General features: G+C 38.8%; 1 protein-coding gene across 2 annotated transcripts; it reads right to left on the bottom strand.

Moving 5' to 3' along the window:
* Positions 1–285: 285 nt before the first annotated feature.
* On the bottom strand, positions 286–13334 carry LOC146668707 (neuronal acetylcholine receptor subunit non-alpha-3). 2 transcript variants are annotated; one of them, XM_085410708.1, is made up of 9 exons: positions 12898–13334; positions 6500–6651; positions 5051–5095; positions 3772–3881; positions 3115–3628; positions 1438–1628; positions 1069–1285; positions 728–864; positions 286–608 (listed from the first exon to the last, which is right to left on the bottom strand). In XM_085410708.1, exons 1-8 carry the CDS (start codon positions 12971–12973, stop codon positions 730–732), a joined length of 1440 nt encoding a protein of 479 aa, XP_085266834.1. In that variant the 5' UTR covers positions 12974–13334; the 3' UTR covers positions 286–608; positions 728–729. The 2 variants fall into 2 exon arrangements, with proteins under 2 accessions (XP_085266834.1, XP_085266833.1); XM_085410707.1 differs by having other exon boundaries at positions 286–864.
* Positions 13335–24036: the final 10702 nt, after the last annotated feature.

The following is a 24036-nucleotide window of genomic DNA, read 5'->3' as shown; positions in this document are numbered from 1 at the left end:
GCCTTTGTGACAAAAAATGGATGTCTGCTGCCACTTAGTGTATATACTGTGTCATTACAACCAATAACACATTCTAGTGCACACTGAAGCTGTTGGGTGCAGTTTACAGTGCTAGATTACCATCTAGCGGACACTATGGGTACCAGACATCTATTTTTATTATTATTATTATCATTACTACTACTAATCATTTTACCATATTTATATATATATATCAATTTAACACTTTATTCTACCTGTTCAGCATGTGTGGGTGTCGCAAAAAAGGACGTAGAAATAGTGGTATTCAATTTTTTCTTTATTCTGATCATCATTACAGAACATACAATAATCAACAAAGTGCATGTGACACATAAAACAGCTCAATATTCATGGAGTGACATTGTGCATTTTGTTGCATGTATAAATACTTTTACATTTATACAAACAAAGATGTTCAAATCATACACGCTACCTTAACCTGTTTATTGCTTATACTCCTCTGCACCCCTCTACATGCATTTCACAGCAAAGGACAAGTTGCATCTAGAGCATTACAGTCTCCAGTAGTTATTACAGGCTGCAAACCATGTTGTAGGGAGGTAAAAGTTTGTTGCCCGGGCTTGTCTCTACAATAGAAAGATACAATATGAATGTTTCATTGAGCTTTATCAATAAATCATAGTTAAAGACAGACTGGAAACCAAGAACGAACTGTTGGATAGTATTCATGAGTTTGAGTGTGCGCCTTCATGAAGGTGTGCTGAGGTACATCTGCAAAGCAGGGGTGAAGATAAGGATAGTTCCCAGGATTGACACTGTTAGGAAGGCCCACAGGAAAATTCTGTCCAGCACCTGAGCCACAAATTTCCAGTCTTGTACAACCTGATGAAACAAAGAGAGACACAGAAACACAAAAGTACACAGGTGTGAGTCTGTGTTGGCGCCAAACATTTTTTTCACAGTAAAACATCCCTCATTAGGGACATGTAAATGACTCTGTGCCACTTCTGTAACAGTAAACAGATGATGTAACACGCATCCAACCCAATTCGTCCCACATCTAGTCTCCCGTTTGGCCACGCCCACCTCTCTTATAAAGTGCTCCTTTTTGATATGACGGCTGATGTAGCGAACGGAATTTGTGGCTTTCTCCAGCATTGCCAACCAAGCTTGGTTTTCATCCTCCTTCCCTCCATGGGGGCCTCTCTGCTGACCGCCACAGTGCCCAGGAACGCCCCTCCTACCCGCACCTCGACGGGGCTTCAGCTCTGGGCTTAGCATCTCAATGTCTGGGAAGTGGTATCTGCAGATAATGACACTAAATCTGTTATTTTATTTCTTTTATTTTGCATGTGTAGCTGCTAACTGAAACTGTTAGGCTTCGAAGGTTAGTTGGAAATTTTATAACTAACTCTCTTAACTAATATTTGTTTAACTAAAGCTGATCTTTGTTACCTGTCTGTGTGTCCCCTCATGCAAAGGAGTCTGGGCAGTCTCTGAAGAAAGAGGCTCTTTACCCAGGGTGCCATGGGGTGATAGGTGGCAGAGGAGCGATGGTGGACGTTAATCACAAAGACAGTGACAATAATGGAGAATGTGACAAAGATCATGATGAAGAGCAGGTACTCTCCAATTAGTGGGATCACCTGTAAATGTAAAGATGAGACAGGTATTCAGCTGTGTACAAACATCAGTAATACTTCCATCCATCCAGCTATCTTTTTTCTTCCACTTATCTGGGGCTCTGTCAAGGTGGCAACAGCCTAAGCAGATACCAGACCTCCCTCTCCCGAACCACCTCCTCCAGCTACCTCCTCCAGCTTATCCAGGGGAGCACCAAAGTATATCCTGGGTCTACCCCGGGTCCGTCCCCAGTAGGACATCCCCAGCTGTAAATGTCATTCTTTCGATCACTAACCAAAGCTCGTGACCATAGGTGAGGGTGTGGACGCAGGTCGACCAGTAAATCAAGAGCGCCCCTAAACTATCTTTTCACCACTTTGGACTGGTGCAGCATCCATATAACTGCAGCAGTGGCCCCAATCTGTCCGTTACTTCCCCATTATCATTACTCATGAACAAGACTGTAGGATAGTTCCTCCACTCACTAATCAGCAAAATTTGGAATATTAGCCAAATTTAAAGAAAAATTTATGTCATGTAGTAGTGGTTTAAGAGACCTGAGTTTGTTTCACTGGCTTTTTAGGATGCACTGTATATAACATAAATAAATTCTTTTGATTCCTTGTGGTAGAATTTACTTTTTCTCATGTACTCTGCAGAAGATTACAAGTCTTTTGTGCATTATGTTTGAAAAGACCTCTGCTCAGGCTCGTGGCTACTAAATGACTGGAATTACGTGACATCATATAACTCAGTGTACCTCCTAGACTCCAAGATGTATAAGTCGTTTCACCTTAGCAACTCTATCAGGAGATTCAAGGAGCTGTTAATGAAGCAGAGACTGTACCCACCCACATGTTTCAGAGAAGAGCTATAGTTTAACACTGTAAGATGCCAGTGTAGATGTTTAAAATACAATTTCATGCCTTTTTTTTCTTTTTTTGCTGTCATGGATGAAATTGCTTTAAAAATATTTAATGATGAACAAAGTGCATTTCTGATGTGTTTCAAAGCTTGTTAAATATAGATTTTATTCATTTGCAAAAAAATACTAATTAGTCTAATACATTTAAAAAGCATGGTACACATTTTAAGAACTTTTATAGCATTTCTACTTACTTCTTGTTTAAACTAGCCTCTGTAATAACATATTAACCCTGAATAAAACATTCAGGCAACATTATAATAGTCTATGAAATATGCCTCGTAGTGGGCTACAGACTGAAAAGTCATTGATTCTGTCATTGCCTTTGAAAGTAGTTTTTTCTGAAGGCTTTTTTGTTTTTCTCTGCTGCTTGGTTAATAGAGCTGACATGCAGTTCAAACAGCAGGTAATTGAGAAGGTTGGGGTTGTGCTCCATTTTAATTAGAGCATGCTGTAATTAAGATTGTAGTTAGGATAACTGAACACAGAAGAAAGAAAAATGGATTCAAAAATAAATAAATAATAATCATAATATAGCCCAGTAAAAACTTGACTATGGAGAAACACTGACATAGATTACCCACCTTTGAGGATGAAGGGATAATTTCTTCTATGACCAGCAGGAACACAGTGAGCGATACCAGCACCGATGTTGAAAGTGAAAGTTTCTCTCCTTCGTCTGATGGCAAATAGAATACCAGCACAGTAAGGAAGGACAGGCCAAGGCAGGGGATGATGAGGAAGAGGGTGTAGAACAAGGGCAACCTTTTAAGGATGAAGGAGTATGTGACAAATGGATACCAGTAAACCCCATCCCTCCTACTTCCCTTTACTCCAGTGGCATTGAGGATCTCCCATTCGCCATTATCAAAGAAGTCTTTACGATCCACGTAGTGGTCCACCAGGACAAGATCCACCATATTTCCATCATAAGTCCAGGAACCGAACTTCATGGAGCAGTTCTGTCGGTCAAAGGGGAAGAAGGTGACATCCATGGTGCAGGACGACTTATAGCTGGCGGGTGGAGTCCATGTTATGGTGCCATCCCAGCGCACAATGGCTTTAGTCATCAGTGAACCTTCAAAGCGACCATCAGCACTGGGAGAAAATGGAAAGAAATGGAAAAGAGAGAGGAAAAAAGGCTGAAGTCACAAAAGTGAGGCAAGGGAGGCAAAAAACAAAGCCACTGAGCAATGCCTCAGAATGTGGTACCAATGTGTGTAGAGTGTTGTGCAACTCACTTTTCATACAGAACAATATCAGGCAGCCATATTGTCTCCGAAGGCACTCTGATAGAGGTAATGCCCCCATAATCATCAGGGTTCCACTTCAGCTTCACATCAACCCACTCCTATAAAAACACAAACAATACCACAATGACCCACTGATACATTAAGCCTACAAGCTAAGTGCATGCAGTTTCTGCACACATGGTACTGTCCATGGTACCATCCATGCGCAGCACCATGGACAGCACCAGGCAGGTCGCTCAGCAGGAATGGAACGGACACTACAATATGTTTTCCACCAGTATACTTCTCCTTATTTTTAAGGAGAAGTATACTGGTGATTTTACTTGCAAATACAATCTAAGATTATTTATTTTTTGCCCTTGTCATTGTGGTTTAAAAAAACGACTTTCTATTTCTATCAAGAGCTCACTCACAGAATTTTTACTAAATAATTTATAATTAGAATAATTAACACTAAAGAAACTGTACAATGCGGCAGATATAAAGTAATGTTTACAATCAGGTGTAAACAGTAATAAGAATGGGACCAATTCTTAATACTTTTTTGCTGTTCTTTTGCTGATCTGACGTCTGATATCTCTTGTAGAAAGTAACACTAGCGTGAGACATTTTAAAGGATGGATTGGGAATCATTAAAAGGTTATTACTGAAAGGCTGAAAATAAAAAAAAAGGCAAAAGCAGTATGTAAAGGTTAAAGCTACCCCCATCTATTATATATCTATGCATGTTTATTATCTTTATCTATTATACATCTTGTGTCAGCCAATTTACTATTGACCAAGGCCAGAGATGTATTGTTCCGTGAGTCCGACACAGGTTTCAAAAGATCATCTCTTGCTGTAGTGCAGTCATTCAGGATCCAGCCTCCTCTTAAATGGACTTTGAACCTCTCCAAATGTAATAAAATATACAAAAGCAAAATTTAACAGTGTGTTAAAGATGGGCACATTTCTTGCCTCTCCTCACAATGTGCCTCTGGAAATATGCGTAAATGGAAAATGTTTTATTGAGATTCATGTGCTCAAGTTTTATTGTCTTTTAAAAATAATAATAATAAATCGATAATTACTCCATAATAATCATTATTTTATATATACACAATGGTACATTTATGCCTTTATTTAATCATGTAGTCTCATTCATTTATATCTTCTTGTCCATGGACACCAAAAAAAACCCTTATCAAAATGTGAATAATAACAGTAAAAATTAGCTTACTGAAAATTAAAGATCCTATAATTTGTAAGCAGTAGAGCTAGTATTCACCTGCCAGAGCCAAACATTTGTAGTCATTAGCTGGTTCTTTTCATCCTGCAAGACAAAAAAAGAATAAAATACCAAGTTCATTATTTATAAATCTACTTACTTGAAATGATAAGTGAAGCTAATGAGGAGGTGAGCAGCAAACCCAAAGCTGGAGACAAAAAGCTGAGTGGCATTGAAGAAAGGACATAAGCCTAAAAAGGTTGATGGGTTAATTGCTTCTTCAGCTTCCTACTTAATAAGTGCAGTGGAACAGCTTTTGGGGTCTCGCACATATTTTAGAGTTTCTCACTTTTGAGTACAAACAATATTAGACAAAAAAAAAAAGAGATAGGTTACTCCAAATGACACTTTCACTTGGAAAATAGTATATAATAAAGACATGGTTTACTATTCCTGCAATCTTACTCCTATCTTGTGCTATACAAAATAATGAAACCCACTGTATAAAAACACATTTGAGAGGGTGGTAGAGGATTACCAGGAGAAGGTCAAAGACAGAATACATTCCATGTGGAGTTTGAGAGCAGAAAAAGTATAAAGTATTAAGAAAGATGAAAATCTATGAAATCGATTTTGTCTACTCTCGTGAGCTTGTGAGGCATACCTGACTGCAACATTTAATTAATTTGGTATAAATATTTGCAGTTTAGACAGAAAACCAGAAGATGGCACTCTTCTAAATGTTATCTTTTCAGGGAGAAGTACAAATGTGAAATGCTGATGTAGTAAAACTGTTGCCCTCTTTAGACTTGGGACAAGCAGCTTTGTGAGCACATACTTGTGTGAATAATAAATGAAATCTGATTCCTCTCAGCTTGATGGCCTCATTACTTCCTCTCCCACTGCATGTACAAGTCCACTTTGGACTTCACTTTTAGTCTTTCTTCTTCTCTCTTTGTTGTTACTCTCTCTTCCTTTTGAGGTCCTTTAAATCCCTCTCGACACCCTTCTCCTTGTTTATCCTCACTGAAGGCTTCATCTCTACAATAATTTGTTTTTTACCTCCATATATAACATTTACACCTATTGTAAGCTCCATCTGTCTATTGCCTTGCTTACCTATCTTCTAGTTCTCCTGCTGCTGTCTCTCCTCTTTTCTTATTTCCACACACTCCTCTCTCTTGTTCCTGTGAATAACCCATTTCTCCTCAGACGATTATAACAGGATTGTATTAACCATATTACATATTAATCTATGTTAATTTATGCAGAGTCACAGACACAGCTGTGTATTCACCTGAATCTACTTTGCTCAAGAATTTGATCAATACCAACTGACAAAATTACCCAAATCCTTGTAATTGTGACCTAATATTATATAAAAATATTGGGTAGAGTAAGCAGTGTCAACAAGCAGAGGCAATGTATAGAGCAATTTAACTAACTTGGCATTACTATACACACTGTATACCTCCTGCAGGTTTATGGATGTGCATGTTATTTCCTCACCACATCAACCAGCTGTGAGATCTTTAGTCCAAAGCGTACAGTGATGGTGTCATTGGCGTGCTGAACAGGCCGCACCCACTTCTGGTAACCTCTGAAAAGGTTCCTCAGCAGAGAATCCTCCAACTCTGCCAGCGACACAAAATCTTCCTGGACTGGAAGGAGGGGGAGAAGGTAGTAGGGATAAGGCCAGAAAGGAAAAATGTAAGACTGTTGTACGTCGTAAAAAGCAGGAGCAGCTGCCACACACTTGTAAAGGAATAGATGTGCTTCTGGAATCAATGCAGATCACTACACACATCACATAAACCTTTTGTGTCACTATTTATGGGGTAAAACTGTGGAATAGTTTTACTATAGATCTACAGCAATGCTCACGAATTAGTAAGTTCATGAAAATACTTCGAAAACTGATTTTGGAAGAATATGATACCGATAAAGATGATCACCCATTGTATGTATAAAAATATCAAATTATATCCAAATTATATCAATCACGGTAGCCATGTTTATATAGGTTCTCCTCGTGTATTGTGTGGAGTATGTGATGATGGGAATTAGGTGAATTATGTGGGATCAATAAGATGTTGAGCAGGGGTAGGAATTAATAAGTATGTTCATACTTCTTCCTACTCCTTTTCAGACCAAACATTGTTACATTATGTCAGACGATTTTGTTTTATTTCATTATATTTTTTTTTTGTTTATCTGAACACATACGTGTGTGTGTGTGTGTATATCTACATATATATTCGTATCTGTAAATGAAAATATATGTAGTGTGTATATATTGTTTTTTTGTTTTATATGTCTGAAACAAATAAAGATACAATACAATACAACAATAATTACTCATATTTCACACAGACTGTACCTGAACTTAACATTTGACCCCCCCTCTCCTTTTGATGTGTGTAAGTACAATGATTAAACTCAGCTCTTTATTTACCTAAATTAAGGTCATTTACACTCAGTGATTTCACATTCTTTTGACCATTGTGGCTTTCAATGCTGCTCTTCTAACATGCTGTTTCATTACTGTGCAGCTGTGCAAACCTTTTACTGTATAAGACACCGCCACACTAGCAGCTTAGTAAGGCTCAAAATGATGGTGGTAATATGATGATATTTAACAGGTTTCATTTTTACAGTGTTCACATTTACACACTAACACGTCATAGCAAGTTTAGCACTTGGAATCATTTCCAGATATTTTATTTCCTTAATTGTCAAATTACTTTTGAGCCTCTGAAAATAGAGGCCTATGTGTAAAAATGGCTGTCATGGGCTAGCAAGTTAATTTAACACTTGTGTGAGACCCTCTGAATTAATCCACTGTGGTGGCAAAATTATATATAAAAATGTCAAAGGCCCAAACTTTGTTGACCTGATTGTACATCATAAAGTGCATTACTTAAAAGTAAAACTAGCTGAACCTCTAAACAGATGGCTACTTACCTCATATACACTCAACATTCATGTGCAAAACAGATCTGCACATAACTGTCACACTTTTCCAAGTTTTACATGTTTAAGTTATGCATGAACGAGCTCTACCACATGTCTCCGGAGTCTCAAAAATAAGTGGGATAAAAAATTAAGTCAGGGCCTTAGAGTCAGGCATGAACACACAGTCAGCCTCGGACTGACAGCTGGTTATGGCCGAGCGAATGCATCTAAGCTCCCAAGGCTGACAAGATGATCATACTGACATGATCACCTCAGACAGAACAATCGCCAGGGGAAACAAAAAGAGCTCAGAGCGCTTTGTGCAGTCAGGCACAAGACATAATAGTCAGTTAAAGAGTGACGCTCATGCTGAACAGGAAACAGTGCAATGAAGGAACAGTGCATTCATTTCAACAAGCCGGGAGATGTTTTTTTTTTTTTTTAGGTAAACAGTTATAGAGGAGAACATGCAAGATTATGATGTGAATTTCAGTTTAGTTCATCTTTGCTAAAATATACATGTATGAGTTTGAAACCTAGACTGAGTAGAAAAAAACTACTCTTTGTGTGTAAGTAAGATGCAAATGACAGCAGCATCCGTTGGACGCTCAGAGCATTATGTGGTATTTGTACTTGAGAGTCACACAAGAGCCTCCCACAGTAACTCTGTGGCTTTATCAGCTCAAAGCTTGGAGCAATTGTCTGCATAAGAGCCCGATATTTGGCACAGCCTATGGTAGTGTTGCAACAGAAGCTGATAGACAGAAAAGAGAAGTTTGAATCAACAGCCTCTAAAATGAGAGGAATGCTGCAGAGGAGTGGAGAGTGCTGATAAGAGAAAGAGTGAGACAGAGTGACCCAAAGCAATTCCCTCTAGAATATAAGAGAGACAGAAACAGGGGGAAGGGGAGAGGTTGCTACAGAAGGGTACACTAACTGGGGCAAGGGGAATGAGAACAGGCAGAAAAAAAGATAGAAGTGAGAAAACAAACTCCCACTTCCACTTGCATCTTAATGCAGCGACATTGCTCTCTGCTAAGCAATGCAATCTTCTTTTCGTCCTACATTTTGGTATACAGTCGTGATATAATATTTTAGCTGGAGAGGGAGATAAGAAGGGCATCCCTATTTATATAATTATTAATAAATAATATAGGAAACTAGGTTTATTTTAGATTGCATTTAAAATGTAATCTGCAATAATTTATTCTGTTTTTGGCTTTTTGGGAGGGCTATGGTAAATAATGATCTAGTGGCCACAATAATTCGAGCCAAAATGACTTAGCAAGCAAGAACAGCCTTGTAATGAAAGATGACTAGAGACCTGACAGTTGCAATAACAAAAGTTCAGAAGTCCTGAAGTGAAGAGAAAACCTGCCAGAATGACAACGCTTTCAACAGCTCAAGCTTTTATGGTAGAATACCTAGACAGAAGTCACTTGAGTAAAAGAGACTTGTGAGACTGTCAACTCTTTTTATTTTATTTGGTCTTACAAACTTGGTTTCTAACCAGATACTTACTCTAGATTTCATTACATTGGCCTCTAGTAATTCTCTGCAGAATCTTGGAGTCCATTTTGACCGGGACATGTCCTTCAACATGCATATTAAGCTAATATGTAGGACTGCTTTCTTGTATTTGTGCAATATCTATAAAAGAAACAGACTGAGTGGGTCTGAAAGACAAATGGAACTATTTCAGCAGAACTCCAAGCTCCAAGCTCACTCCATGCTTTATTGACTCCCTTGTTGATTCCTTATCAATCATCTCTGAGCCAGAACACAATAAAGAAAATGAGGAAAATGAAAGGCTTGTATATGACTATGCATGCTGGCACTGGTAAAAATAATAAAAGCTTGGAGTCATATCATTCAGATTAATTAGAAAATCTGGAAATGGTTTTCTACTCCCATCCCTACTCATTATCTGGTGGGTACAATCCATGCAATTAACTGTACTGTAGGAATGTGTCTCTGTGTCACGGACAGAGAAATGGGTGAAAGAATAGCAATGATTGCAGCCAAATGCAGAGAGGTCCTTGAAGAAGTTCTGAAATGTAAATACCTCATGAAGTGGTGATGCTGAAACTTAAAGCATGACAGTGAAGTGAAGCATCCAGCTAGGTCAACACTTGCATGGCTTCAGGACAGGTTTCTCATCATTAACCCTACCAAGAGTCTAAACCTAACCCTATGCAATATTTGTAGAAAGACTAAAAGATGAGAGTTTACAGATGCTTCCCATTTAATATAATGGTGCCTGAGAAGAACACCTTGGAAGTATTTCAATAAATTGCCCCAGTTCAGACATGTCCTGTAGAGACTTACCTGTACAGACTCAAAGCTGCCATTGAATCTATAAGGATATGAATGAACATTCTGAATGTTTGTACATATAACAGATATAAATTTGCTTTTTTTTTTAAAAAAATTATGCAAACATTTGATAGTTATTGGTCATCAATTGAGGGAAAAAACATGCAAAGGACAAAAAAAATACAGTGTGGGTAAAATGTGAAGGGTGTGTGTGCGTGCATGCATGTGTGTGTGTGTGTGTGTGTGTGTGTGTGCATGGACACAAATATACCGTGTATTTTTTTCATTTTTAGATTCCTCTTGTTCTCTGTTGGGTGTGCTGCCATAAGTTAAAGCACATGCTGTGTTCATACGCAGACAGATTACTTACTATTGCATCAGATCCGCTCTCAGTTTGTAAAGACTTGAAATGGGGCAACAACACACTCAGCTGAATCCATCTATCTCCCATCACAACAGGAAGCAGCCCATCTCGAGATTCTCATCAACAAAAACCCAGGAGCCCCTGTAGTCAAACACCACAGGGATGGATTCCTCTACAAGGGCCAACGCCCTCCCTCAGAGAGACGCTTACTGACCCTGCACTATGTGAGTGTGTGCATATTTGACTGAGCAAAGGTAAAGAGGAAAGTATTGATCAGAACACACACACTGTGATGGTTGGAAGGATGCGGTTGCTTCTCTGTGGGGAAATTATAATGCATTAGGTCGAATGTGTGTGTGTGTGTGTGTGTGTGTGTGTGTGTGTGTGTGTGTGTGTCTGAGAGAGTAAAAGAGATTTGTTGATGATTGATAGAGACAAAGGAGTGACCCAGCATGCAAACATGCACCCTGCCTCCTCCTCAATTTGAAGCACCCCATGGGTGACAACTGGTATGATCACCTTGACGTGACTACCATCTGTTCACATAGAGCGACAGCAGGATGCACCACTGCGAGGGGTAATATGAGAGAAGGAAACTGGAGGGGAACACCTTTTTTGGTCACACACCAGTGCATATGAACAACACTTTAACTTTATATTCTAACTCCACTGTCACTGTTTCAGTCTCAGCAAGTTGACAGAGGTTTTGATGTTTATTGGTCTGTCTGTGTGTCAACAGAATTATGCAAAAACAGTCAAGCTGAACCTCTTAACATTCACCAGGTCACTCATGACATATATGGTAATCACTAGGATTTTCGGGGGGGGGGGGGGGGGGGGGGGGTAATTCACATACTAAAGAATCATATTTAAAGAAACTACAGGTTGTATCACTTAACCACTAGGGGACTAATGAAGTATTATCTTTTCATTGTTATAATAATGGAAAAGTAGGAAGCGAGCTTTGAATGCTGAGGGGTAATTTCAGCATTTCCCCTTATCCATGAAAAGTGATTTAAGTGACTCTAAATGTGGCATGGCTGTTGGTGCCAGACAGGCAGGTCTGAGTAGTTCAGAAACTGCTGATCTACAGGGAAGGTTTACAGAGGATGGTATGAAAAAGATAAAATATCCCGTGAGCAGCAGTTCTCGGAGTAAAACTGCCAAGCTGACAGGAAAGCAACAGTAACTCAACTAACCATTCATTACAACCAAAGTATGCAAAGAGCATCTTATAATATACTTTCTTGGCACACTTTGAGCATCATTTAAACACTATGTCCTTCCTAAACATTGTTGCTGACTGCATTCATACCTCTATCGCCACAGTGTACCCATTTTCTGATGGTTTCTTCCAGCAGGATAATGTGCCACGTCACAAAGTTCATACATCGGATCTCATTCCACCTTTGTTATATAATGGAATGGGAGATTCACATTTTTGATGCGCAACTGACATATCTGCAGCATGTAATAGATGCTATAATGTCAGTATGAGCCAAAATCTCTGAAGAAAGCTTCCAGCACCTTGTCCGTCTAAACCATGAAGTATTAAGGCAAAAGGTCAAGGCCACTGAGATGAAGTGGATTTACACAGGCATGTGCACAAACACACAAACAGATAAACAACTTTAGATTGTTAATTTGTGTCTGCGTGTTAAAGTAATATCTGCCCACGCTCACACACACACATGACAGCAGGAAGAAGAGACAGCAGTTTGATCGTGGACTTCTGTTCTGCCATCTCTGTGTCACAGTATTTTGCTCAATATATTTCATATCAAATTCTATGAGGCATAGCCCGCTCACGGCTTTATTATGTAAGGGAATTCTTCTCTCCCATTGCTGTGAATATGTATTGTATTTATACCGTCCCTTATTGTTCTACTGTAGTGTTATAAAGCCCATTCTTAGTCACACATCCCAAGGGGGGGGGGGGGGGGCGCTGTGAACTCACTCTTTAATAAATCATAAACATGCTCTTTCACCTGACCCCATCGTTTTGTCCTGCGACCTGATTAAAAACTATAATCATATTTAAACTACATAGCATGATCGCCTCTTTTTAAAACACCTTTCTCACTGGGCAGAGCCGTGGCACGTAGCCAATTAGTGTGAATATTGAGGATATAACGTGTTTCGATTTAACTAGACGCAATTCTCCTGCTCAATCTTCTGTCAGTTTGAGCTTTTGTTTTGTACAAATTAGATTTTCTGTCCTGACAGTTGTGCAGCTTCAGCAGTTTAAAGACGAGTGTTTCCAGATTCTTACCTTGCATCGTAGCTTTCCCAAGAGCCACGCAGAACCACAACACCGCAACCGCAAACTTCATCTTTCCTCCTGTCATCAACGAGACCGAGTGGATATTTCCACAGCGAAGATCAAAATATCTGACTGTTCATCCCTGCATGCATCTCAGCAGCCAAGTGGGACCTCCGGAGTGTCACCGCCGTGATGTGCAGTTTAAATAATGAAGGACGGTCGGTTGTTGGTGGCTTTGTACAACACGCACCGCCTTCACGCTGCGAAACACCACCTTGTGTCGAATATGTGTGTGTGTGTGTGTGTGTGTGTGTGTGTGTGTGTGTGTGTGTGTGTGTGTGTGTGTGTTTGTGTTTGTTTTGTTTTTTTCCTTGTCTTGGTTCTGTCGCCTGTTGGGTTTCTCTGCACCTTCTTTTCGTGCGTGTCCCGTCGCAGAGATGGATCCTGCCCGACACGCACCGCCTTCACGCTGCGAAACACCACCTTGTGTCGAATATGTGTGTGTGTGTGTGTGTGTGTGTGTGTGTGTGTGTGTGTGTGTGTGTGTGTGTGTGTGTGTGTGTGTGTTTGTTTTGCTTTTTTCCTTGTCTTGGTTCTGTCGCCTGTTGGGTTTCTCTGCACCTTCTTTTCGTGCGTGTCCCGTCGCAGAGATGGATCCTGCCCGAGCCGAGATGGGCTGAGGGCGGGACAGAAGAGGGCTGGCTTGTCATACTGTGGGATGTAGGGGGGAGGACAGATCTGGTCCCCAATCAGAGAAAAAAATAAAGAAATAAAAAATAAAATACATTTCTGTGTGAGCAGTACTAGCCTCTTTGATTAGGAAATTACATGCATGGTCTTATTATTAATGTTAAATATTCCAAAGTAGTGCAGCTCAGTGCAATTCGACACTCGTCAAATACGAATGATGCCAAAAAAAAAAAAAAAAAAAGCATAATGAAAAAGAAGATTAAACTTGGCTGTGTTGTCTCCAGTTCAGAGTTACAGGTTGTTACATGTTTTATTCAGTGATGAGTGTGGTGGGGAGATGCTCGCTTGAATCTGTTACCCCACCACAAAGTGATGGCATGCTGCACGGACTGCACTTCATCGTCACTTACACGAATATTGCAAGTGTAAGAAAGAGCGGTGGTTTGCATATTCAACAAGTAAGGTAACTCTAAAAACGTTATATAAACCACAAAACTTGAAATAAATACCAAGTAGGTTGTTCCAGAGCTGAATTTCTAGTACATAAAATCCTGTTTGAGTTTTAACAGACAGTGTTTGCTTGCTAAGCCATGACAGGAATAGTACAACAAAGAAGGAATTTAATAATGAGAAGACTAACTTTAAAAGATACACGCTAAGATACACACCAGCTGCTGAAGCGACCCACTTTTTTTTCCTTTCCTCAACCCTTCTGAAGTTACATGTTCACACAAGGAGCAAATAATTGTGATGGACTGCAGTACTTATTGCTTTACTTGCAATAGTGCTGATGTGGTGAAGCACTTTGGTTTATGATTAATGGCTTAAGATAATCTTTCAGGAAGCAGTGACCTGTAAGTTTCCAAGAAGCGCATTACACAGTTTTATAGGTAGTGCATTATCATTACTCATCAGAGAGCGGAACTGATGCTTCATTCATTCGACTAGACAGAAAAAGACACTTACGCTATGCAAGCCATGTTATGTCCATATACATATGCATGCCGTGCTCCGATCTTTTTGGCTGGGTGTGGTTGTATAACACAAAGAAACGGAATCAATCATAATAATATAAATACACTGAGCAGGGGATGATAAAAGCATCCAGTGACTGGAACTATGCTGTAGACTCTGGCACATCACTTCCTGAAACTAAATCTGATTAGAGGTTATAATGTATGTGGGCATCGTAGACCTTGATTAGAGCCTGAATCCACAAGGCTGAAGATACTCACGCAATTATTTTTATGTATTTTTTTATTCCAAAGCTATCACCTTTCACTTATAAAAGGTAAAGTAGGAGAAAAGCACTTACTGCAGCACAATCTATCTAATTACTTGCAGTACAAGCTGAGCAGATGAGATGATCTAACTATCGATTTTTAAAATGTTCCATACAGTATTTGGATACTGAGAAATATCTATCGCCTTCAGTTATAATCACATCACTACCAGTTGTCAGCAGTGTAACAGACAGAGAATTTGACCAACTGACAATGACCAGGCTTCCCAATCGGTCAAGCAACTTTACCTTTCTCATATGTAATATAAAATGCATCGTGTCACTGTTTAAAAGACAACTAGTAGAAAACAAATAGAGTGTGAAGAATGGGGTTGATTTATTGAGGCACAACAGGCCAGCAGCCAGCCCATCTGACACAGAGCAGACAGTTCAGATTCATTTGCTTTGTGTCCTTTATGCAGGCAATCAAATGAGCAGTCGGTTGACTCGTAAACAACTCATGGCGATTTAGTGAAGAAGATGGAATCCCACTCTCTCTGCTAATTAAGTTTGAGCTAACAGCAGCTGGAAGAAGAACTGTAAGGTGAATCATCCTGCACCTACACACAAACACACATGCAGGTCACATGCTTGAAAATCTGCCACTCGGCTGCTTTTGTTGGCTTTGTGTGTCTCATTAAATGCCATCTTATGCCAGCACCTGATCACTGCTCTGGTATTGCCAAGATTTGCCCAGGGGGACAGCCCAGCCTATCTGTCTCAAACACACATAGATAAACACATTCCTGTCAAGTAAGGAAAACCTTCATGTTTATCTAACACACAAACAACCTATGCCTCTTCTGTGTCAATGTAAACAAACTGAAAGTGGATGCTTTTAGAGTCTTGTTATCCAACGATGGTTGTAAATGTAGATTCTGGATGGACTTAAAATTGCAGACTACTTCAGTAATTAGTCTCATTCACTCCCAATCCAAGTTAATTAAGAAAATGAGTTCACATTAAGGTCATGAGTGCTGAGGGAAGGTCGGTAGAGCAGTTTGTGCCTTAATTATACAAGAAATTATCAAAATTCTTGAGGATCTGGAATACACAGATGAGTCCACAGTTTTTTTCTCTTCTTTTTTTTTCTCTGTCGCTTAATATCAGCTTTATATCTGTTATTTCTATCTTCCCCTCTTTTGATGAGTAAATGAATGGTTGACTGTAGTGGAAAATCCATCACATTAAATGATGGTATTCATCCCTGACTGCAATGCATTAAGTACATGTTTTTTTCTTATGAATGAGTATATCACTTTATGTTGCTTGACTGCTAAGTCACCGTGGAATCAGTGCTGCCCTTTAAGCCAGAGGTAATAGACCAAAACTTAATGCACGGCACGTATATCTGACTACTCACACTTACAGACAAATTCGCTAACAAATATCAATCCTCTTTGTCAAACTGGAGTCATTTTCACATCCATTTAGCAGCTTCGCTTTGGTGTGTGTTCAGTGACCTTTTCACTCCAAACAGCAAGAGAGTTAAAATAAGAACATTTGCCCCTGGCTGTGTACCCATGAGTTTCTTTCTTTATCTTTACATCGACAGAAAAAAAAGCAAAAAAAAAAAAGCTCCTTCTAGAGTTTTGGGGGCAAATATTGAATTTGCCCAAGAATTAAATTACCTTAGAGTATGTTTTAGCTATAAGCTATTCTTTTTAGAGTTATTCCACATCATTAGCTAGCTTAATATCTGACCAAACAGGTTATAACCAGATTCATTGCACCTAAGCAAACTGGATCAATAAAACTAGAAATCTCTGTATGTCTCCTTTTTATATGTATTTTTTTCTATTTATTTATGCTTTTTTGTTTTATGGTAACTAATGTTTCATTCAATGTACATAAAACACAAAAGTCACATAATGAAGTCACTAAAGAGTGTGACAAATGAAATGGTTTTCAAATAGGCTTCCAAAGACCGTGACATCTCCTTTGTTGATGCCAACATGCCTCCGACTCATAGTAGCACTAGTATAGAAAAATCTGACCTAATGATGACTTCATGTTGCATGAGGTAATAGAACTGCCCCACCTTTTCATATTTTTTTTCATAAAACAGTAAATATTAAGGACATTTCTTATTTTTATTTTCTACTTGTATTGGACTACATCACTAGCAATTCATGCACATATAACTCTTTCTGTCTTGAGATTACTTATAGGGTTTCATCTTTGAAAATTGAACATGAGGTCTATATTCACCCACGGACACACAGACACACGGGGTAAAGAAGCATCCAAGTAAAAACTTAAGCAAAAGGGTGACATTGAAAGGCTGGTGCACAATCTCACACGCCAGCAATTACCCAGTGTGGCTGAATGAAGGAAGTAGCGTTCCTCAGTAGCTATTGTTAATGGAGATAAAAATGAAACACAAAAAAGGATAGGAGGTGGGACATTAAGCGAAAGAACTAAATGGCTAATAAAGGGTGAGTTGTAAATATCAAAGAGAAATGTTCTGAGACATGCTAAATCCATTTTTTTTTTTTTGTAATTCTATGGTCAGGTTGTGTATTGTGATGCCAGTATAAATTCCCTGGTCTCAGAAATGTAAAACAGAATACTACATGGAAATTATTTTAATGACAGAGCAGCAATTGTCTATTTGTTTCTCATGCAAAAGGTCTTGCCAGACTGAGTTTACAGAATAGATCTTAGATGCAAAAAAAGGGACACAGTTTTTAAAGACCCAAACACTAAAACCACTTACAAAGTTCTTTAGTGCTAAAGACTCAGGGTTCCTGCAAGGGATGGTGGACTTAGTATGTTTGCACAGGAAGGCTCAGGTGCTTAAAAGGAACAGGCTTTTCACTGGAAAAGTCTATTTGACAAGGAAAAAAAGAAAGGATGGAAGACACATAGGTTTGGGTAGATTGGAAACCAGAATGTTGTTTATGACAAAGCGATAGCTCCGATTTTCTGCCCCAGTTGCCCTGGCAGCCAGGAGCAGCTGCAGTAGCAGGAAAGCATTTGCTCTGCCATTCCACTCCTTCATTCCCTGAGCCAGTCAATTATCAATGATATGGAAATGCAAGGAAAATCCTGCTGGGCCCACTGCCTGACACAAGCTGGGGCCACAGGAGGGGGAAGAAGTATACACACACAGAGAATAAAACAGGTTGTCTGGTTGGCCTATAGCTGATGTTAAAATCATGGACAGATTAGAAAGGGAAGAAAAAACGATCATAAATACACAGATGCACTCTCACACTTGCTTTTTTCCCTCAGGAAGTAATCAAATTATGTAGCATTCATTCCCTGGAGACTTGTACTAACATTAACCACACACCAATCACGCATTAAAATCACCAACAGGTGAAACAAATACAGTAACGTTGATTGACAGTAGCCTGCTTCTTGACAGTAGCACCTCTCAGGATATGTTATCTGACAGGTGACAATGAGTTCTTAAAAGAGATGAATCTAAAGAAAATGGGTAAGCATAAAGATGAGAGTGATGTTTAACTGTGGTGGCCGAACGACTGAGACTATGTTTCACCAAAACAGCAGTTCTGTGAGGACCACTATTGTCATAGAACATTGTTATTTCCCAGGAACTCGTGTCATACCACACGCATATGTGGAAAGCACAATGTGTTGCAAAGCAGCTTGCAAATGTGCAGCTAAACAGAAGGCTGGCTAAAGTACTGTTTATAGCACTGTTTGAATTGTTGCAGTTTTACATGTAGAAGGCTGTACGGATCCATATCCACTGCCTAAATGTACGTGTACATGTTAAATGTAAGCTTCAAACATGGATCATGGATAAGTGAAAGAAGGTGGTCTGAACTGAATCACAAAAGGGGAAAAAAGGCAGCAGGATTCACTATGTGCATATACAGGCAGTGTGATGCTTGGGACAACATCTGCTCAAATGGTTGTTGTCACTGCTGTATCACCCTATTCTATTCTATTCTATTCTATTCAGTTCATTTTTTAAAATATATAACATAATATATTACATATTATACATTTCCCACATTTCACATATCATACTGATTGAGGATTTGTAGGAATTTATGGGAAACTATGTCTAATTCACTGCCTCACCTTGCAACTAACTTGTGCACTCTTTGTTTTGAAAGGGTAAATATATTTTGGTGATATGAGGGGGATGAATTGACGTGATCTGCAGTATGCTCTGGAGCAAAGATTTTAGAATTGTATCTTTTGTCGTCAGTAATGACTCAGCATGGTGCTCTGAGAGCGCTGTGACATCATAATGTTTCTTTAATGACCCACACATTAGCAATCTCATTAAAGTGCTCTTCAGAGAACAGAAGCAGGCAAGAGAAACGTTTTTATAATAACAGTGATCATCTCTGAGTGTCTTCTCTTCCTCTTTTTATATTTCAGAATAAGTGTTACACTGCCTCTGCTATTTAAGCTGAAATGAAAAGCGGTGTTCACTACACTCTTTGATACGTATTTTATTGCTTCAGTCATGACATCTGCTAGGACTTACCAGATAGATTTACAGCGAACAAGGTTTATTTCCCAAAGTGTTCACTATAAATTCTCTGTTTGCTTACTGGAACAAAAACTTCTAATGCAAGATATTAAAGTGGAATTCCCTACATGCAATACTGTCGATAAACTAATCATACAAAACTCCTTGGTCTGAATCTCTACAAATCAAGTGCTACTTTCTATTTTCAGCATACATGCAGTACTACGGTGTGTGTGGGAAAGTATATAGAAAAGAATATATTAAGGGAGCCTTGGTGAATCATTATTCTTTGATAGCTGCCACAGTTATCCACCCAGAGGGCTTCAGAAGTTTCAGATACTGGAGCGTTCAGGGTGGTATTATGGGGGTTTTGTGTGTGGATTCATGTATGTGTGTCTGTGTGTGTGACAGAGAGAGAGAGAAAGAGAGAGATTAATTTCAAAAGAGGTCACATGGTGACAGGGATACAGGCTAGGTGAGTCGGATGTAAAGGTATTTGTTACAATGTAACTTTAACATTTCTTGCATGGGTGTCTAGAGGGGTGTGGAGGAGAACACACACACACACACACACACACACACACACACACACACACACACACACACACACACACACACACACACACACACACACACACACACACACACATATGTATATAAACACTTTGTTATACATGTGCGTAATGCAGTGAGCAGAGAGAGAAAAATAAGGAAGAGTGAAGGAGTCTGACTGAGTCATACCTTAAACTCTCCATCCAGAACATTTTTGTGGCAACTTTAGTGGTAGGAGAGCAGAAGGAGTGTGTATGTTTGTGTTCATATGTGTGTGTGTAAATGCGTACACATATCAAGGTATACACCATCCACGAAGGCAGACAGTGAGTCGCACTGAGTCAGATCTCTGTCTCTCTATTAGAATATTTTTGTGACAGCTTCTGTAGAAAAGAGACAGCGAGCTAGAGATGAAATGACAGTCTTGGTTTTACTTATTGCAAGCTCCTGTCCTGTTAGTTGTGTGCGTGACTGTCTTTGTGGGTGTGTGTGGGTTTGTGTGTAGTTGGCTGTTTTTGCATGTCTTCTTGTGTTGCTTTTACATTTTCTTAAGAGGTACTTTAGTTAGACAAAAATGTTTGACAGTCAAAGGGTCACTTCATCCTTCAATATACATACTCAAGTTCATATGCAGCTGAACAATGAGCGAATACTTTTGGCAATAAAGAGTATATTTACACACGCATCAACCACATTCAAGGCTACTCAGATCTTCTGATATGTGCATATTTTAATCTTTTGTAATCTTCATATCTTACTTTTCTGCTCTACATATTTAAACTCATCATTGGTGCACTGGTGTTTTGGTAGGTGGTATACCCAAACCCTGACAGCTAATTATAGTGAATTGAAGTAAATAAATATATTGCTTTTTGAGGGTGTGTATTGTTATTTATGTGCAGGAATACCTTGACTTTACTTTTATACAGTGCTGTAACTTACAAAATCTAAAGAAATCCTCTACCATTTCTCACCACCCACTCATTTGCTGGTGTAATGTTCCTAACACTAAATCAGTTGCATTATCTCCTTCTGGAGATTCAGCTCCCATCTGCTTGTGGCAATCATCTGTATAAGTACTGGCAGATGTTTATTTTTCTCATTGACAAATTTCATCCTGCACTTCTCCCAAAACTCATGGCTGTTTCTTGTGTTGCCTAAGAGGAAGACTGTCTGCTGTCTCACACTGCAAGATGTCCAGTGATACATAGCCTACTGTATCAGTGACTTTTTAAGTAAGTATACATTAGCCTTCACTGTATACACTGTATATATCCATGCATATACCACTGCACCTACCTCTATATAAGACCAGTCACCCAATCAGCTTGACTGACATATTGTTGAGATTTTTGCAGTCCCTTTGCTCTTCTGCAGTTTTTTGGGACTTACTGTTACCCGGGATAGTTTATTCTGCATAGACTCACAGCATTTGTGAGTATTATTCCAAAATAAAAATATAGATCAAACTAATAAACATTTCAGCCTTGTTGGTTGTTTTGCTAAAAATATAAAGTACTTCTCTAGTAAAGCCACTTCAATAGGTTTTTCAGTGGGAAACATCAGAGTGTTTACTGTGTAGTAATTAAGAGGCTTGAGTTAGATTTCTTTCATGTCACATGAGAAACTTATTTAAGACTTGAAGATTGTGTCCAAGTAGCAACCAAAAAAGTTGTTGGTCTAAAAAACCTAATATGGCCAACATGGGACTTAACGAACATGCCTGAAAGAAACAAATGTGTAAACAGTGCAAAGTATTTACAAGTCAGTAACATGAGCATATTATTTCGCCATCAGTTACTCAAAATATTTTACAATTACTGAAAGAGTATATTTGTAAATGTAAAATAACATCTCACATAATCCAACTGATATAATCAACTACCCTCTCCATGTTCTTAATAAGACTGAGAAAAACAAAGAAACAGGTGCTCAGAGGTGTTGGTCTGCAGGGGGAATCCAGCAATACAGAAAGTTTCAGATCAGGATTTCAGATTATCTCATGACTCTAGCAAACATACTAAAACCACGAGAACAGATGTAACCAGGTGCTGACAGAAAGCCATATAAATAATAAAACATATATAGTGATCTTTAAAACATACACTAATGTACAAAATAGATCAAGTTAGTTAATCAAATGAGTCACTTCTCAACAAGGAAAAAAATAAAGTGCACATTGTATAGCCTACAAAATCTGAAGATTTCCTCCACCGTGATGTAGAGTTATAACACAATCATTCATTTGAACTCATGTTTCAGGAAATCTAATGAATTTTAGTTTCATATCACACAATAACAAAGATAAGCACTTTATCTAGTTACTTAATTTGGAAGCAGCAGTTTTTAATCTCTACAACTGTTTCATTGGTTTGCAATTGTCCGTTACGAAACAGCAGTATAATATAATTTTGCTAACACCAATAGACAGTGTTTTTGTACATCTCCCTCCCACTGCTCTGTCTGAAGTGTGCCTGTGAGAGTTATGCAGTTTAACATCGAACGTTAAATCTTGTGATTTCCTGCCTCCGCTAGCCATCAAAGGAACACCTCTCTGCTACCATGGACCACATCTCTGTCTTTTTTTCCCTTTTCCTCCTCCAGTATCCCACAAGCAAACTCTTTTCTCAAAGAGGGAATGTCAGCAACGCCCTCATAAGTGCAGCTAAAAAAAAGTTGAACGATTTCCACACACACGTCAGTGCCAATTTTAAAACATGTGTTGTGAAGCTTCAGAAATAGAAATGTAATGTTTTTTTTTATTTCATCTGCATCAAGATCTCAGAGATCTCATGTATTTGTGTGAATCCATGTTTATGTAAACAACAGGCATGTGTGTTTGTGTGCATTATAGACACAAGAAACTGAACTGAACTGAAGAATAGTTCAGTATTTCTATCTCCAACTTATTACCACATTACTGTAATATTTGCAAGATTAAATCAGCTGTTGAAAATGAACTTAAAACTGAAACTGAGCTGTTTTATGCTCAGTACCAGCCCAACTATCAGTGTGAGCAATCACTCTCAAAGCGGTAAGGCCTCAGATAACATGATTTAGTGCTACAATTGGTGAAGATGTTTTATTACAATGGTAAATTTAGAGCATTTTACATAATTTTCAACACTTTCATCGTCTCTCTCATACAGTTTACCGAGTATGCTTCTTCTGCCCTCTGCATACTATTCCTAAAATAAAATCTTTCACATATATCATAAATCCTTGGCAGCGTTTGCAGCATAAAAAACTAATTATGTATATGAATATTGCACCAGCCACATTGAACCTAGCTCAGGGTTTCTTTGCTTCATACATTCCCACAACCAGGCTTTTCAGTAAGTCGTGCCATGATTTAATGTGCCAGCACTGTACAGAAAGGAAAAAATTTCTAGAGGGACTTGGATGTAAATTTGTATTACACATCATAATATTTCCTATTAGGATTGAGCTCCATTCCCTTTTGCAAATCCCTCTGAAAGATAGAGCATGAATCACCCCACACAATGTAATTCCAACTCTGCTTGACATCCCAATTTCATTTGACCTCCATTACCAAGAGCTTCCTGTTGTAGAAGGCACTTCATAGTAGTGTGTTAAGCTGCTCCATTAATGTTTTTCATTTCTCTTTCTTCTGCCTTTAAGCATTGAGCTAAACTGTTATGAATTAAATCTAAATCAAATTTTATGCAAATAGGGAAATCAAATGGCACCGAACCTGAAAATATTGCCAGCTACAAAGCATGGGTTATTGATACTTTGCGGCTAGATGACTCAATACACTGCATCAGAGTCCACAAAGAGTGACTGACTTATGCATGACACCTTACAAAAAAATCAGTAACTGAGGATTTGTGCATGTTCTGTATATCAAATCATATCATATCTGCCTATTATGTTGTTGTGTTGCTATGACCTGATCACAAACCGGATTGTGACCATTTTCATCATGCTAAGAGCGTTTTTCTTTCTTTGATAAACAGATTATGAGGCTCCTGCGACAAATTCTTGATTTCTGATAATGCTTCTGATAAAGCTGGCATTTTCCCAGAACCACCACTACGTGCATGAAATTTGCAAACCTAGACTGAAAATGAAACATAAATCTCGAGTTTGATTTCCTGTGCTGCCAACTGTTCCTTGTGACCAGAGGGGCGGTTTGTTAGTG

Source organism: Rhamphochromis longiceps, linkage group LG6 (genome assembly GCF_057381845.1).
Source record: "Rhamphochromis longiceps isolate RC_006_pf linkage group LG6, R_longiceps_female_GT1.1, whole genome shotgun sequence".
Classification (NCBI taxonomy): Eukaryota; Metazoa; Chordata; class Actinopteri; order Cichliformes; family Cichlidae; genus Rhamphochromis; species Rhamphochromis longiceps.
This window is presented reverse-complemented; position numbering and strand designations above follow the sequence as displayed.